Below are 18,032 nucleotides of genomic sequence, written 5' to 3'. Positions count from 1 at the left end.
AGCTCACCTTGGACGTAGGGTCCCTTCTCTGGGTGCTCCCTGACCCGTAAGGTATAGGACTTATTTTGATTGGATTGCTTCAAAAGATCTCTCACCCGTTCGTTGTAGATTTCTAGGAAGCTAAAGACACAGAAAACGTCAAGACAATTAGATTCTGAAGAAAAAGGAAAAACACTAAATTGAGAAACAAAAGGTTCTGGCTTCCTGTTCTGGCTCTGATAACTTTAGGATTTCAACCAAGTCAGGGTTCCCCTTTAAGTGTCTTTCTCCATGTGCACAGCAAGGTTTTGACCCCCGGCTACCATTATATCCCAGTTTATAACAACAGCGCCACTTCAGATTAGCTTTCAATGAATGACTTTCAAATGTGATCCTTCTTTTGTTCTGGTTTCTGTTTGTTCTTTAATATTTATATGGGTTTGGGGTGCACATTTGAGACGTGTCAGATCCCCTGGACTAGATTTACAGGCAGTTATGAGCCATCAGACATGAATGCTAGAAATAAAATGAGTCTTCTGCAAAAGCAGTATATGCACTTGTGGTAATTTGAATGAGAAATTCCCCCCATAGCCTCAGGCATTTAAATGCTTGGTCCCTAATTCACCAACTAGGTACTCTTTGGGGGAGATATGAGTGGTTGTGTTTTGAATGAGAATGGTTCCCATACACCATAGGCTCATAAATTTGAATGCCTCATCTCAAGGACCACTACTAAGCGAACAGGAAATTAAATGTGAAGGTCCCATCCCTGGACCTGCTGTAAGCTGGACAACCCTGATCTGTTTTACACATCAAGACTCTGAACAAAATGTTATACTTTCTAGAGATCTATTTCATTCCAACTAAACCAATAATAATTACATATAACAGGAAGGGAAGAAAGGAGGGGAGAAAAGAAAGAGAATACAACGTTTAAAGAAAAACTAGTAAAGTCAGGCAGTGGTGGTGTACACCTTGAATCCCAGCACTCAGGAGGCAGAGTTGTGCTGATCTCTGTGAGTTTGAGGCTAGCCAAGGTCTACAGAGCAAGCTTTGCAGAGAAACCCTGCCTCAGAAAAGAAAGGAAGAAAGAAAGCAAGAAAACAAGCAAGGAAGGAAGGAAGGAAGAAAGATGGAAAGAAGGAGGAAGGAAGGGAAAAAAGGAAAAAGAGGGAGATGGCTCAGCAGTTAAGAGCACTGACTGCTTTTTCAGAGGTCCTGAGTTCAATTCCCAGTAACCACATGGTGGCTCATAACCATCTGTAATGGGATCTGATGCCCTCTTCTGGTATGTCTGAAGGCAGCTTCAGTGTATTTATACAAATAAAAAAAAATTTTTTTAAGTGGGGGAGGAAGAGAAAACCACATATCAATCATATATCAATATTCTTCTCACTGCATTGGTTAAAACTTTATTTTGTCAGGCCATGGAGGACCATGTCTACAACCACAACACTTGGGAGGATAAAACAGCAGGATAAAGAATCTGAGGCCAGCCTAGGTCACATAGCATGATGCTGTCCAACAAAACAAAACAAATCTTGGATCTAGCACTAGTCTGGGAAGTCTGTCTGAAATCTACAGAATGAGCCAACAAGGGTTAGGACAGGAAATCCCGAAAAGCAAGCATGAGACTACAGGAAGTGAGGGAGCACAGAGGCATCGGAGGAGAACCTGATAGCTAGTCCAGGGGAGGGAACTACAGTTTCTGCAACCCAAAGGCTTAAAAGTACATTTCCCATTTCCTACACTGCATGATGTATATATATATATATATAGTCTGTGGATTTTCCCCGTCCCTCTGATGACTCTGGAAGTAAGCTGGAAACGTGAAATCTGGAATGGAAATGGGACATCTCAGGGTCTGAAGCTTGAGCGCTTACCTTATTTTTATGCTACGGGAATACGGTAGCGTGGCACAGTCATCCTCCCTGATGAAGAGACCCTGCACAAACCAGAGGGGTAGGTTTTACTGAAGGGAGCTGACATAGGAAACACACTGTGGGAGTACACAACAGAAAGAATTCATACCTCACATATCCTTGGAGTCAGCCCAACAGAAGCCTGGATGACAAAAAAGGAAAACACCGCTTACTCGGGGCACTACCCACAAGCCCTCCTCTTACCACAAAGCACCAGGAAACCTGGAGTCCCTAAGCACACAGGATGGGTGTGTGCGCCTCTATAGAAGTACACAGAAGACTATAGGCTGGCATTTTCAGGAGACACTGACAAAAGGAACATACAGACGAGAGGCCACTAATCACCATAGAATAAGAGAAGCAGGCAAACTAGACATGTGCTTTCCTGCAGTGAACTTTATCATGCTTGGATAAGTTCACACTACTAATCCCTACTGCTATTCCTAGACACAGGGAACATGAGTGAACACCCTCTGCAAAACTGTGCAAAAATCCAAAGAAGCTGCTATGTCCTCTACCTCATATCCAGAGGTTTAAGGTTTTATTCCCCTTGGCTCAATATCTGAAATAACACCAGTCATGGACAAAAGGGAACAATGAGCTGGGCGCAGAGAAGTGGATATTCTTTCGGGCTGTCCCTATGCAAGGTTATCTGTCAACGCTGCCCAGGTCACCTCATTAGCATACTTATAAATTTACAACAAAGGATAGTCTTTTGGGAGCCTGGCTATCCTAGACTTGTTTTGAGAGAAAGCTGGCCTCAAAACTCACAGAGATCCTCCTGCCTCTGCTGGTATTAAAGATGTGCACCACCATGCCTAGCATCAGAAAAAGTATTATTAGAGAATGCTATCCTTTTCATTTATTTTTCTTGCTGCTATTTGTTTTGAGACGGGATCACACTGTGTATTCCTCACTGGGTGGGAACTCAGCTGCTGGGATTAAAGGCATGCACTATCACAGAACTATCCCCTCAATTTCCTGTGACTAAAAACAACTTGAATCACTCTATATACTTTCAAAAGCTCCCAGCCCAGCGACTTCTCTTGCTTTCTATTAACACATACAGCTATTAAACTTGGACACAGCAGTCTCATCTTTGTATAGCGTGAGGAATTAGCCCAGATTAATCCCCAATGAAGGTATTAAGCTTCAAGAGATGAGCCTGGAAACAATATGCATCTCCAGTGGGACCAACACAGACTCTTTGTCAAAGGGAACCATGAGATTCTAGCTTTTCAAGGTTTCACAAAAAGAAACTAATTATACAAGTTTACCATCCAGTTAAAGTGGTGAAGTCCCATTGTTAATAGAAAAGAGGGTAATTAATCTCATTAACGTTGACTACGGAGGTCATACTCTAAATCACAGTGGGAAGGACAATGTCAGACTCAGATTCTTTTGTGAATTAAGAGATAGTTTACTTCAGTGCTAATACTCACTGGAGTCCCCAGCATGGTATATGTCTTCCCAGAGCCCGTCTGCCCATAGGCAAAGAGACATATGTTGTAGCCTTTGGCAGCTCCAGACAGTACTTCAGTCCCCAAGTCCCGGAACACCTGTAACAACAAAAGCAGAGAGCTTGTCACTGGCCGTCTTCCCATAGCACATTTAGAAATATTTTTAATCTAAGAAATATAAAACATTGAATCTAAACTCAACCATTTCATAAGAATCAATTTAACCTCAGGAAAAAGATTGTAAGGGAAAATTCAGTAAGTCAATGGCTCAAATATTTTTAAGTACCTATATCAGCCTAGTTTTTTTTTAAGTGCATATTTCCTAGTCCTTTTACAAAAGATTTATTTTACCTTTAATTATTCCTGTGTATGTGCGTGTAGAGCGGTGCACACAAATGTGAGTACCTCCTGATACCACCAGGAGGCGTCAGATCCCATGGAATTGAAGTTGCAGACAGTTGTGAGCTATCTGGGTACTAGGAACTGAATTGTGTCCTTCTTAAGGGTCTGAGCTGTGTCTCAGCCCCAGTGTTCCACAGTCTAACAAAAACAATCTAAGGCAGGACAAAGATAAAAAAGCAAAAGCATACTCTTCCTCATACACTGGGAAATGCAAAGTATGGCTAATGGAACAGTGACAGTGAAACACTTCCCAGAAAGGTAAATTCAGGGTCTGGAGAGCCCACAGGACCAGTATAGCTCCAAATTTAGGGAAAGTTGTCCCTGAGGGTCTGTCTTCTGACTGCCCCAAGAGCTGGCAGGTTCTGCTAGACAATCACTTCAGCTGAGGTCAGATTTTATGACAAATTCAGAAACCTCCTGAAGTCCTCATCTGGAAACTGGACTTTAAGTTCCTAGGTTTTCCAAAACCTCAGCCGAACTCTGCTAGGCAGCACCGGAACACTTCTGGCCACTAGTGTTGGTCTTGGGGAAAAGCAGAACCCAGTTCTCTACCTCAGCACCCTCTTCACTTGTTGGCTGCTGGAATGATGACACCTGAGAGGAGGCTACCAATGGGGAGACTTTCCAAAGAAAGACAAAGGCAGGCAGCAGTTGACAAATTCCCCCAGAGGACCAAGCACGACTCAGAAGTGTGGCAGATGGTGCTCTGCTGCCTGTTCTGTGCTGTGACCATCCCTGATACCTACGGGTACCACAGAGCTCCCTTTCAATCCCGACTCATCTGCTATGGTTCCAAGTTATAGTGTTGGTCATATTCTTCAGAGCAGGGTGATCCTGGGAAAGTTTTATAAGCTTCTGTTTCTCTAGCTGTAAGCTGGATATTTGTATAGTATCACACAGACTGTTGTAGAGACTGAGGTCACACATGAAACGAGGGACGGCCAGAAATAGGCAGGAGCTAAGTCAGGACTGCATGGCTCTGTATTTTAGCAGCTGGGCTTATGCTTCTTGGCAGAGACTGATTGTTTTTGTTTGCTTTTTAATGCTTACATTATCTAGGCAGAAGGCCAAAGGAATCCAGTGTGCAGTGAAAGAGCTGAGCTCCCATGATCTCTCTTGCAGTTCTTTCTAGTCCCACTAACTCCATGTTAGCAAACTTAAAGATTGGGGGAGGTCTTGTTTGCCTCCTAAAGTCAGAGCGGGTGAAATTCTTGAGTCTGAAGAAGGAGTATATTTTCTTGCATTAGAATAGATGTGTTAACTACCATCCATTCATTATTTGGAAAATCTTCCACAGAACCCCAACTTCCTAGGGTAGGAACTGGGAAGAGAGGTTGAAACAGCAAAGAACCATGTCTAAATATAAACTTTTTTTCTGGTCACAGTTTATGATCAGCTGGGCAGAGTAAAGAGAGAGTGAAAAGCAAACAAAAAAACAAATGTCATTCTGTCATTCTGTCCATATTTTCCCATTAATTAATTGATTAATTCACTTCACAACCCAACTGAAGCCCCCACTAACCTCCTGTTCCCCTTTCACGCATTCCCTAGCCCCGACCCCATCCCCTTCTCCTCTGAGGAAAGGTAGCCAGCCCCTCACCTTGGGTATCACCTCACCCTGGCACACCAAGTCACTGCAGGACTAGGTGCATCCTCTCCTGCTGAAGCCAGACAAGGTGGCCTAGTTAGAGGAATTGGATCTCTAGGCAGGCAACAGAGTCTGGGACAGCCCCTGCTCCAGCTGTTGGGGGACCCACATGAAGAGCAAACTGCAAATCTGCTACATATGTGTGGTGGGCCTAGGTCCTCTTTGTCTCTATGTTCTTATCCAAATGCAAATAACTGCCTAAATGTTTTTCTGAAAGTATCTTTGAAGAACACACTTTGCCTAATGATAAAAGTTGTCAGCAGGCTTCTGGGCTTCAGCCAAGAATGATGTACTTAGCCCATCTGATCATGGAAAAACCCACAACCTTAGAAAGAGAAAAACAGGCAAATACGTGTTCTTCACCCAGGTTAACACAACAAAGCAGATGTAAACACTGTGACAACCTAAAGGTTAAAATAAGACTCTAAATTGCAGTGTACTGCAGGCTCCTATTCAGGAGAGATAGTCAACGTCATCTATCCATCTATTTATCTAGCTTTGTAGACCAGGCTGGCTTCAAACCTGCCTCATGCCTCTTGACTGTTGAGATAAAACAGGTATACCACCATACTTGGCTGAGACATGCCTATATGCCTTTCTCAAATCCAGCTAGAATCAACAACACTATTAACAATTTCATGACAACCATTCAAGAACCAAACATAAGGGATGGCCTATATATTACTAAAGGAACTTGTCACTGATAGGTTTCTTGGTTTGGATAGATTTTTGTTGTTAGTATTATATTCTCTATCCCAAGGAGACTCATAACAAAAGTAAATTTTAAAAAACTCATGCTGTTCCTGTCTGGCTAGTTTTAGGACACATTAAAACAAGCTGGAGTCCTTTGGAAAAAGTCTCAACTGAAAACAATGCTTCCATCAGAGTTGCCTGCAGGCTATTTTCAATCCAGTAGCACCTTTCATCTTAAACACTCTGGAGGCAGGGGCAGGCAGATCTCTGTGAGTCGAGGCTACCCTGGTCCACAAAGCAAGTTCCAAGACACCCAGGGCTGTTATACAAAGAACTTTGTCTTGAAAACAAACAAAGAGTTGCCTGTAGGCAAGTCTACAGTGCATTTTCCCAATTACTAATTGATGTGGGAGGGCCCAGGCCACTGTGGGTAGCATCCTGAGCTTGTAGTCTTGGGTGCTGTAAGAAATCAGACTGTATAAGTCATGAGGAGCAAGCCAATACCAAGACTTCTGCCTCCAGGTTCCTGCACTGTCTGACTTGCCTCAGTGATGAACTTGGAAGTATAAGATGAAATAAACCCTTTCTCCCTCAGGTTGACTTTTGTCAATAGCCTTTCTCAAAGCAATAGAAACTCTGAGACAATTCCAATATAGAATGAGAAAGTATTCAAACTAAGTATCAAATATTAACTTCAAATGTTGCCATCAGAAGCATTCTAGTGAGGAACCAAGAAGGATGTTTCAAGTCTGAAAAGACTTGGGTTTTGATGGGTATCTTTTTCTTTAAAAATTAACTAATGGTACTAAGAACCTTTCATTCAGAAAGTGATCTAAACAATTGCTGGCACTTAACCATATGATTTCAATTACACCATTAATCACTTAAAGAAACACTAGGGGTCCCAGAACTGTACTTACCCCACCCATCACAGAGATGGTAAGGTGAGGATGACTGGACATATGTACACACTGACCCACCATTAAACCTCACTGTGCTATAAAAAATTGTGAGAGAGAATATTCATGTAGGGGCTTTAGTTGGCAAAACAACCCAACTCTTCCTCTAAAGAGATGCACTGAGATTTGATAGGCAAAATGCTCCCAGCTCAGGGGCTGGAGACAGCTCAGTGGTACAGTGCCTTGTCTATCAAACTCCAGAACCACCAAAAATAATAATCATGCCTAACTGAGGGTTAACAGACATCATTGCAGCCCTGGCCCAAATACAAATCAAACATTGTCTCTGTTCCTCTAGAGCAGATTTCCCCACAGGAAAGAAGCATCAGCCTCTATCTGACTTTGGCAGATGAATAAAGATTTCCTGTTTGTCTGGTGTTGAGATCAGGCGATGCCCTATGCTAAGTTACTCCATACTGTATAAAACAGTGGATTATCACTGCCCTAAAAGACTCTACTAATAGCTTTTGACTCTGTTTTGAGAATGAAGGATAACAGCCACTGGATGGACCCAGAAACCATACCACTGTCAGCACCACTAACTGGTCCAGCATGAACTGACTAGGAATGCATGGGGAGCCATTCAGTACATTTACTGGGGAACACTGAAACTGTGAGAGCACACGGGTCATAAGGTGGCTGGGCATAGTGGGCATGATGGGCATGCCCTTAATCCAGCCACCGAGAAGCAGAGGCAGGTGATCTCTGAATTCAAGACCAGCCTGGTCTACAGAGAGAATTCTGGGACAGCCAGGAATACACAGAGAAACCCTGTCTTAAAAGGGGTGTGTGTGCTGAATCCAGGAACTCACTAAACATACAAGACGAAGGAAAGAGTAAGTAGTGTTCTCTCGTACCTCGTGAAGTGACATTATGATGGCATGACTCCATACCAACCTATCTTCTTACACCTGGTATGTGTGTCATGGACTGAGAGTCCCCAACTCTGCCTGGTGCCACACTGATGCAGCCTACGCAAAGTCCTGCTCATCCCTCCATTTCCCTGTGTTTGCCTATCTGGATGTGTACCTGGACCTGCCACCCTCTTTCTGCTCTGGGCTTGTTTCCTTTTGTCCCTCGGCTGTAATATTACTGGGACAACCAATGAACCCTAAATGTGGTTCGATGATCACGGGGCACTAAAATAGTCACTTCTCAATTTTGAAAGCTGCATTGTAGTTACATCACAGAGAGTGTCCTTACAGGAAATGAACACTCAAGAATTGGGGGAAACTTCCAAGTGGCTCAAGGGAAAAATTCTTTAAATGTACTATCTTCTCTATAGGTTTGAATTCTATTTTAATAAAAGGGCTGAGAGGATAGCTTGGTGGTAAGGGTGCTTACCTAGCATGTACAAGACACTGGATGTCCTAAAAACGTATGAAGAAAGTAACCAGAAAGCACACTGCATTTGGGTTAAGTCTGGGTCACATGGCTACCAGTGTTACCACTTTCTTTGTGACCTATTGTCAGTCACATGCTGTTTCCTTTTTCACTGTTGGTAAAATAGGGATGATGGGAATAAAAACCCAAAGTTTGGAGGCTGGAGAGATGGCTCAGTGGTTAAGAGCACTGACTTCTCTTCCAGAGTTCTTGAGTTCAAATCCCAGCGACCACATGGTGGCTCACAACCATCCATAATGAGATCTGATGCCCTCTTCTGGTGTGTCTGAAGATAGCTACAGTATATTATAAATAAATAAGTAAATAAATAAATAAAGCAAGCAAGCAAGCAAGCTTTAAAAACTCTCTAAGTTTACTTTCAGAATCAGATGAAGTCCAGTAGGAGGGAATAACGCATAAAGTGCTATCCAAGCATAAGACAGTTCACAATCTTATTGAGACAGATGGATAATGGCCAAAAAACAAACGGGCTAGTGACCTAAGAAATATGCTGTGCACTGCATCTACTGGGAGTCAGCTCTATCTTTTCTATCTCCCTGTCCTATCCATCCATCTATCCATCCTTCCTTCCTTCCTGTAAGTGTGCATGCACTTATGTCACAGTGTTCCTTGGAGGTCAGAATGACAAATTACAGAAGTTGTTTCTCTCCTTCTACCACGAGGGTCCCAGGGACTGAATTCAGGTCATGGGGCTCAGTGGTAAGCACCTTTACCTGCTGTAGCATTCCACCCAACCTCAGCTCTGCAATTCAAAGAGGTAGTCTTAAATAAAAGAAAGATTGCAACTACCAGCCCTTCTATAATATACAGCTCAATGGTATAGCTTCTGCTTGCATGCTCAGATAGATCCCTTTGTTTGATCCCCAGTAGAAAGTGGGGGTGCTGGGGGGAGTTTGTCATGATTATTTTGAGATAACCAACTACAGATATGGCAGCATATGTAAAGGTACTTTTTTTCTTTTTTGAGACAGGGTCTTCTATGTAGTCCTAAAGCTTTCTGTGCAGACCAGGCTGGCCTTGGACTCACAGAGACCTGCCTGCCTCTGCCTCCAGAGTGCTGGGATTAAAGGTGTGCACCACTACCCCTAGCTGAAAGTACTTTTTAAACTAGACTATGAAGAAGCTGACACATTTAGAATAGCTGTTTTTCAGCTTAGCACATTTCCTCCAACATTCCCATTTGCCAATGAATTGAAAATTTATAAAACACTAGTTCTTGGCTGACTGTAGTGGTGCATGCCTTTAATCCCAACTCTCAGAAGGCATAAATAGGCAGATCTCTGTGAATTCGAGACCAGCCTGGTCTACAAAGAAAGTTCCAGAACAGCCAGGGCTGTTACATAAAGAAACCCTGTCTCAAAAGCAAAATAAAAAAAATAAAAATTAAAAAAAAAGCAACAAAACCCCATTGGTTCTCAGACTTTAGCATGCATCTCAAGTACTCAGACAATATTAAAAGAGTATTGGTAACACAGAAGGAGAGGGAGGAAGGAGAGATACATAAGTAACACTAAGGATGGCTGGAAAAGTCAGAGAAACACATTATTTTATAAGTGTGATTGTCTGTGTGAGTGTGCATGTACACATAAACATACAGTTTAGATGGGGTTACACCACAGCAGATGGCAATGCTCCCTTTGACCACATAGTTCATCCGACGTCACTTGAGCCAGATAAGATTTGTGAGCAAAGGCCAGGGCTATGCAGAGAGTCTGCGTCATAGTCTTAGTGCTTCCAAACCCTTCCTCAACACAGCATTTATTTAAACACAATACCACATCTGTGGAGAAAGGAAAAACAAACCCAAAGCAAATGAGTACTTCCTTCCTAGCCTTTAGACTCATTGTCCCTTCCTTCCCTTTTTCTCAAATATAACTTTCCCTGCACATACTGCTCTCATGAGGATAGCATGTAAAAGAACAGCAGTCCCGGGAGCTGGATCCCCGTGTCTAGGGCTACTTTGGGTTCACTATCACAAGAAAACGCTGTGATACTGAAGTACTGGAGAGAAGAGAACTCATTTAATGCCGAAGCTCAGACATGGCACCCACATGTAACACAATGAATTCATAACCATGGAAAGAATGAGTAATGAATGCATAACTATGGACTGACTCCAGAACGCTCACAAAAACTATGTAGAAGAAACTGACATTATGGCTGTTCTGTAGTTTTCCTCTAAATCCTGCCTGAATTACTTTCCACATGTTTTATCCTCATTAAGAGCACATCACCAGCATAGCGTTGCACACAGCACTGTTTGCAGTGGGCTCATAAGAGCTCCTTTGCATTGCTTATAACAGGTTTGGTCCAGCAGCACTAAGAGGTGGTCAAGTAGGACCGACCTGCTTTGAATTGTTTCAGTGGGCAGGAAGCTCACCAGACAAGGTAAATGACAAAAGAGCTAGGTGGGTGTGGTAGCTCACACAGGAGTGGAAGACAGGGAATCCCCAGCTAGATCAGGCAAAAAATTGAATCCAGTGACAGAGGCTGCCTCAGCACTTAACTCAGAGAGTGGCTGAGGAAGACACTGGGCGTCAACCTTGGGCCTACACATGCTTGCATGCAGCAGGTGTGCATGTACACACACACACACACACACACACACACACACACACACATGCACACACACACACACACACATGCGCACACACACACACACACACATGCACACACACACACATACACACAAATATGGGGGAAGGAAAACAAGCCTAAACGATTGTGCCTATGTGGAAAGACTTTTCCGACAATTATGCTGCTAGAAGCCTATTTCCTGTTTTTAATCTTGTTGAGTCAAAAGGGTCTCTCCAGGTCAATGTTGGTACTTAAAGATGAAAGTGAACTGGTTTCATACTTTAGCAAGGCCAGCTAAGCCCATCTCACTTTAAGGTTTGGTTTAACAGATTTTGTGATGATCTGTACAGCATCTGCCTCAACAGGAAGCTCATACTCTCTTAACGTGGTCTCCATGGGAATTTGAGTTGATTTCCTGACATGACAGATTTTTAGAGGCCTAAGAATAGGATCATACCGTGTTTTAGTTTATTCACTTGTTTTATATTGTTTTAAATTTTAAAACGGGTGTGATGTTGAGTTTTGTAGTTATACTATTTCTCTGGGAGAGAATACAGGATATAAACTTTTCTGGTTGCCAATTAAAGGACATGCTATTTTGGGAGAAAGGTTTTGTCTTTGTGGTTTTTTTAAAAAAAGATTTATTTATTATATTTATATGAGTACACTGTAGCTGTTTTCAGAAACACCAGAAGAGGACATCAGATCCCTTAGAGATGGTTATGAGCCACCATGTGGTTGTTGAGACTTGAACTCAGGACCTCTGGAAGAGCAGTCAGTGCTCTTAACCACTGAACCATCTCTCCAGCCCGTCTTTGTGTTTTTAAAAAGGGTTTATTCTCTGAATACCTTCCAGAGTTATATGGGTCAGATTTGATAGAGGATGACTGCCTGAAAAATTAAATTCAAGAGAATCAAACCAAAAAAAAAAAACAATCTTGATACTAAAATATACCTTTTGAGATTTATATATTGCAGAATGTGTAGCTTTGCTGAACTGGCCTAATTAGATTCCTGATCTCAGGGACTTTCAGACAGATCCAGGCAGGACAGACATCAGAGACTGCAGCAATCGTTGGTGTGACCTTCCTTCTTGAGGCCTGGCCAGCTTCCTCGTCTCCTCCCACCTTCTAGATATCTCAGCGCCTGTGTGCAGCTTGAGGAAGCCTATGAAGAGTCATTGCCGGATTCCCTGGACTTTGGGGGTTGAAGGTGGTTATTCTAATGTTGTTTTTATGAAAAATTTAGAAATGGTCATAATTTAACAGGGGGGAATTAGCCAGATTGATTTGTACAGCTATAATCTTGTTTGATAACTAAGCTAAATTTATATCTTTACATTGGTATAGAACCTATTTGTTACAAAAATTTTTAAAGTATAATGTTTAGATCCAGTGCTTCTCTTGATGTTTTTGCAAACTTCTGGGTTGATTAAACATAGGAATTAGGAGACAAATAACAAATTCATGTCTCCTTGTTCACCATTAGGGTGTTTAAATTTTTTTTTTCATCAGAAATAGTTGAGAATAATAAACAGACAATAATCCAGAATACCTTATATAGATAGATGGTTTTCAAAAACGTCAGAAATCCATAAATTATGACACTTAATGTTATTTATCTTTTGTTGGGACATATCTGTTCCTAACAGTTCCCCTTTGGTGGAGTCAACAAAGAAACTGAACATCTCTACCTCCAGGTGAGGTATATGCTGTGGCTAGGCATCGACTAGGCAGAAACTGCCTATTTCATCTACAGATTAACACTGTCCAGAAAGGGACACATTATGCAGAATAGTTGACTAATAATTTTTGGTGATCCAGAATTATCAGCTCTCCAAGATTTCTGCATTTCAAGAGTCTGTCAGTGATCCTGGGCCAGAAGGCTGAAGACTTGCTCTCACGTGTTGCTAACAGGAGACTGTGCTAATGGAGATTTGTCTCTACAACCTGTTTCAGTTCTGGAAGTTGTGTTAGGCTATGTTTATAGATATTTGGTTATTCTCAGATTTCTGAAGGAGTTGAAGACTAATTTAGTTTTATAGCTTACCCAAGCTAATTATGATTTTCAAATGGTAATGGTTGTACACAGCTTACATTTGAAAGAAAAGTTTTTTTTTTTTTAAGTAAACAGAAAGGGTGATGTGTAGGTTGATGTCAAGGTGATACATGATTGGACAGTAGAGAGTGGGGCAGGAACAAAGTTTTGGTAAGACAGAAGAGAAGGAAAAGCATGTGATTCAAGATGGAGGAGGCAAGATGGAGGAAGAAGAGGATGGCTCTCTGTATGTCTCTGTATAGCTATAGGTTGTTAAGAATATTTTATAAGGGATGGATTTGTATAGGATGATTTGTCTTGTCTAGGTGGGCAAGTTATATCATACCAATTGGACCAGAGTTTATTGTATGGTGTTTTCCTTCACAGGGCAACTCAATTGTGTTCAAGATTAGTTACAGTGGTGGGACACGCCAAACCCACCATGAATTTGGGATGTATGGGCCTAGAGTGGCAGCAACCCACCAAGGTAAGAGGGTAGCCACCCCACCGCTGGGACCAGGGGGTGGCTGCAGGGAATGTGAGTGGAGTTCCCAGCTAGCAGAGAGAGAGACCAAACAGAGGGCTACTGCAGATGAGATAAATATATGTTAAGTCTACGTAGCCTGCCAGTACCGGAACTAACGTGGGTGAGACTGCCCAGGTCAGAGAGTGCATGGGGGCAGGGTGGACTGGTGACTGTGAACCAGTCGCCATCTTTTTAATATTTACCACAACAACATCATCAAACAACATCATTTTAAGAAGCTAGGTCTGGGGATGGAGAGATGGCTCAGAGGTTAAGAGCACTGACTATTCTTCCAGAGGTCCTGAGTTCAATTCCCAGCAACCACATGGTGACTCAAAACTATCTGTAATGGGATCCGATGTCCTCTTCTGGTCTGAAAACAGTGACAATGTACTCACATACATAAAATAAATCTTAAAGAAAAAAAAAAGCATCCAGGCGTGGTGGCTTATAATCCTAGCACTTGGAAAGTAGGATTATCAACTAATCTGAGGTCAATGTGAACTACATAAGACCCTGTTTCAAACAAACAGAACAAAAAAAAGTGTTATTTTCTCCCCATGGTTACAAAAACATTTCCAAACTTAACTCTGACTTTCCCAAACCCTAAAACTGAATCACTAAACTCCATAGAATGTTTCCAGGTGCTTGAAGAGAAAGAAGAAGTTAAGTTTCTTAAAATCTCTGATGTGGGACAGAAGGAAAAACCATATCAGCCCTAGACCATAACATGTCTGTATTTAACATCACCACAAGTAAGATGGGATCTGTTTAACAGGAGAGGAAAAACAGAGTAATTAAGAGTTTCTATTCTTGTCAAATCCCTTCTCAATAGAACCGCTGCCTCTCCCAACTCCACAGAAGCCATATTAATCTTCTACTACATCAACTTGGTGAGTAGCCCTAGAAAGCTCCTGTCTTGTGCCTGATGCCAGAAATAGGAGTCAAACAATAAAGTGAGGGATAAAGGAATAACCGACTGCTTCTAGGAAATCCCCAAGACAAAAGCCTCTGAGCCATAGTTACTTAAGAGACTGCATAAAGTCAACTTCACATCTGTCCAAATCAACTCCAAAGGTTCTGCCTTTTACAGCTTCAAAATCCATGCTGGGTGTGGTGGCCCATGCCGGTGGACCTCTAAGTTCAGAGCCAGGCTAGTCTACATGTCCAGTTCCAGGCCAGCAGGGGCAACATAATGAGATCCTGTCATTGCCCACCCTGTCCCCTCTCCAAACTCCACCCCCAAAATCCAGACTGACTGATGCCTGGATACACAGTCATTATTGGAGTTCAGGCTTTTATTGTGTTCAGACTTGAGAGAAGAGGGAATATAAAGAGTCCATATTCCCCTGCTTCATAGTTAAAAATTATGTCTACTATGCCTTTCCTGCAGAAAAAGGAGAAATTTCTATTGATATTTAAACAACTGAACCAGGGCCCTCCATACATAAAATACTGAGGCCAGTCTCAGACAGATGGCCCATACACCTATTGTGTTGGTGTAGAACTACACGAAATACAATAAATATTTCTTGACATCATTGATGTGGTGCTGTCATCTACAAAGCACACATTTAAAAACATACACAACTGAGTTACAAAAACTAGTCACATGCAAAAAAACCAAAACTACTTCACAATATTTTAACTAAGATGACAAGTTTGTGTTGAGCTGCATTCATAACTATCATAGGCCTTATGTGGCGTACAGGCTCCTGGTTTAAAATGAAGGAACAAAACTAAAGAGTAAACTCCAAGTGAAATTAGTGAGTCACATGATGCTCTGAGAAGTCACTGATCCTTTTGGAAATCCAAAGAGCTGAGGTTAAATATATGTGCATGCACATGTGTGTGTGTGTGTGTGTGTGTGTGTGTGTGTGTGTGTGTATTTACTCTCAAGTCTTAGGCAAGAATGTCTCACTCACTTTTGGAAGAGAATCAACAGAGTTAGGATCTATCTCATTACAAAGAGAGCAATCATATCGTGAATCAGATTTTTAAACTGTTTCATTAGCATATATTAACTATATATAATGGTTCCATTATGAACCTCTCATATGGGTACATACTATATTTCAATTATATCCACCCTGTTAATCTTTCCTTTCTTCTTCCCTCATACTAAGTCCCTCCCACTTCCTCTTCCCAATTCCTCCCTTTCTACTTTCAAGTCTCTTCCTCTGCTCTTTTGTTTTTCAAGAAACTACAGAAATGTACACTGTATCAGTGGTTACCCCACTGAAGACAATGTCTCTCCCTCCCCTACCACTGTTAGCTGCTTAAAAATCCTCAAGTAAGGGTGGAGCCCCAGGGCCCTTCCCACAATGCAGTTCTGGCAGGCTCAGTGTGATCCAGCTTGTGAGCGAGTAATCACAGCTGCTTTGAGTTAGAGAGTATAAGAGCCAAGTCATGCCTGGAAGACACATCTCACACCCCCTCATCTTTCTCCAGCTCGTACTCTTGTACTCTTTCCTCCCATCTTCTTTAATATGAACGAACTAGATTGTTTTTTTTTTTTGTTTTGTTTTGTTTTGTTTTTGAGATTTGTTTTAGTTAGGGTTTCCATTGTTGTAAAGAGACACCATGACCAAAGCAACTCTTATAAAGAACATTTAATCGGGGCTGGCTCACAGTTTCAGAGATTCAGTTTATTATCATCAATGCAGGAAGTACAGCAGCATCTAGACAGGAATGGCGCTGGAGGAGCTGAGTTCTACATCTTGTTCCGAAAACAGAAGACTGACTCCCACATAGCTAAGAGGAGGATCTCAAAGCCCATCCCTACAGTGACACACTTCCTCCAACAAGGCCACAGCTCCTAATATGCCACTCCCTGGGCCAAGCATATTCAAACCACCACAACATTCTTTCTTCCCTCTCTGAGAATAAAAAATTAGCTGGCTGCTCCCAACCCCTTAGGTTTTTTTGAGACAGGCTCTGGATGTCCTGGAAATAACTATGTCTACAAAGACCAGGCTGTTCTCACAGAGATCCGCTCACCTTTGCCTCTCAAATGCTGGGATTAAAAGCAAGTGCTACCACACCTGGGATATGCCTCCCTTGAAATTTCATCAAATACTTGCTTAAAATGTGTTATTTTCACATTATGGGACTCAGGAGGATATCTCAATGGACAGAGCACTCATAGCCCCAGACCCCTGTCTTTAAAAAAAAGGGGGCTTTTTTTTGTTTTGTTTTGTTTTTTGTTTTTTTGTTTTTTGTTTTTTATTAAAAAGCTGGGTAGGCATAGTAACCACCTGTAATCCCAGCATTTGGGAAGCAGAAATGAGAGTCCCTATGGCAAGCTAGGTAGAACAGCTGGATTAGGTGAAGTTGGGATCAGAAGAGGCTCTACCTCAGAAGAAAAAAAGTGGACAACAGTTGAGGAAAGCCTACAAGCACAGCCAGACTGAGCAGAATCATTTCTATTCTCCTCCTTCTTCTTCAAAAATAATTGTTTTTTTTTTATTAATAATACTCTTTACTTATTGTTTGACAATGATTCTTGATACATCCACCACACACAAAACCCTATAATGCTCAAGACCCTTGAACATGTGCCTTTTTCACTTTTGTGGGGTTTTTTTATGCCATTTTATTTTTGCTGATCACAGGAGAGAGAAAAATCAGCCCCATGTCTTTCTCCACACTTTCTCTGAACAGTGCACTCAGGAGCATTGTGTGCTAAGTGCGCTGGCATGTCCCCATAATCCCAGCATCAAGGCAGGAAGAAGGAAAGTTAAAGTTCACCCTATGCTACATAATGACACTGTCTCCCAACTCCACTGCCCAAAAGAAGGGGCCTTTTGTTGATCAGCTGTGCGGGTTCTCTAAACCGAAGACTATTGAAACAGTGCTGACTTGGACTAGACTTGCTCCATAGTGTAAAGGGAGAAGATTTAGCACCTGGGAAGGCTGAGCAAGAAAGAGGCTTCCTTGGGGGAAGCCAGCTGCTGTTAGCCAGGCTGGACACAACTGTGTCAGATATATAGATACTTTGTTTAACAGGCTACCTTTGGAGCCAGCAAGATGAAGAAGCTCTAGCCATACCAGCCTAGTTGCCGGAGTTCAATGCACAGAACCCACATAGGGTAGAAGGAAAAAATTGACTCTACGAAGCTGTCCTCTAATCTCCACACCAACTCAATGGCATGCATATATAAATAAAAGAGAGTTTGGGTCTTTTTTAAAAAGATTTATTTAATGTATATGAGCACACTGTGGCTGTCTTCAGACACACCAGAGGAGGGCATCAGATCCCATTACAGATGATTGTGAGCCACCATGTGGTTGCTGGGAATTGAACTCAAGACCTCTGGAAGAGCAACCAGTGCTCTTAACCACTGAGCCATCTCTCCAGCCCTGAATTTGGGTCTTTTAAAGGGCTACTTTCTACTCTTGTTTGGATGATTTTCCAAATCACTT

The 18,032-nt window shown here is 42.1% G+C and overlaps 1 protein-coding gene across 1 annotated transcript in view; it reads right to left on the bottom strand.

Moving 5' to 3' along the window:
• STARD9 (StAR related lipid transfer domain containing 9) overlaps positions 1 to 18,032 on the bottom strand; it is a 79,426-nt gene that overhangs the window by 47,180 nt on the left and 14,214 nt on the right. Inside the window, exons 4-7 of the mRNA XM_080931434.1 lie at positions 3,344 to 3,460; positions 2,011 to 2,043; positions 1,863 to 1,924; positions 8 to 120 (exon numbers count right to left, since the gene is read on the bottom strand). Of these exons, the coding sequence (XP_080787560.1) occupies positions 8 to 120; positions 1,863 to 1,924; positions 2,011 to 2,043; positions 3,344 to 3,460 (325 nt within the window). The remainder of the gene's footprint in view (positions 1 to 7; positions 121 to 1,862; positions 1,925 to 2,010; positions 2,044 to 3,343; positions 3,461 to 18,032) is intronic.

The sequence above is a fragment of the Micromys minutus genome, assembly GCF_963924665.1.
Source record: "Micromys minutus genome assembly, chromosome: 17".
In the NCBI taxonomy this organism is placed as follows: Eukaryota; Metazoa; Chordata; class Mammalia; order Rodentia; family Muridae; genus Micromys; species Micromys minutus.
Note: the sequence above shows the minus strand (reverse complement) of the source record. Positions and strands in the feature narration are given on the sequence as shown.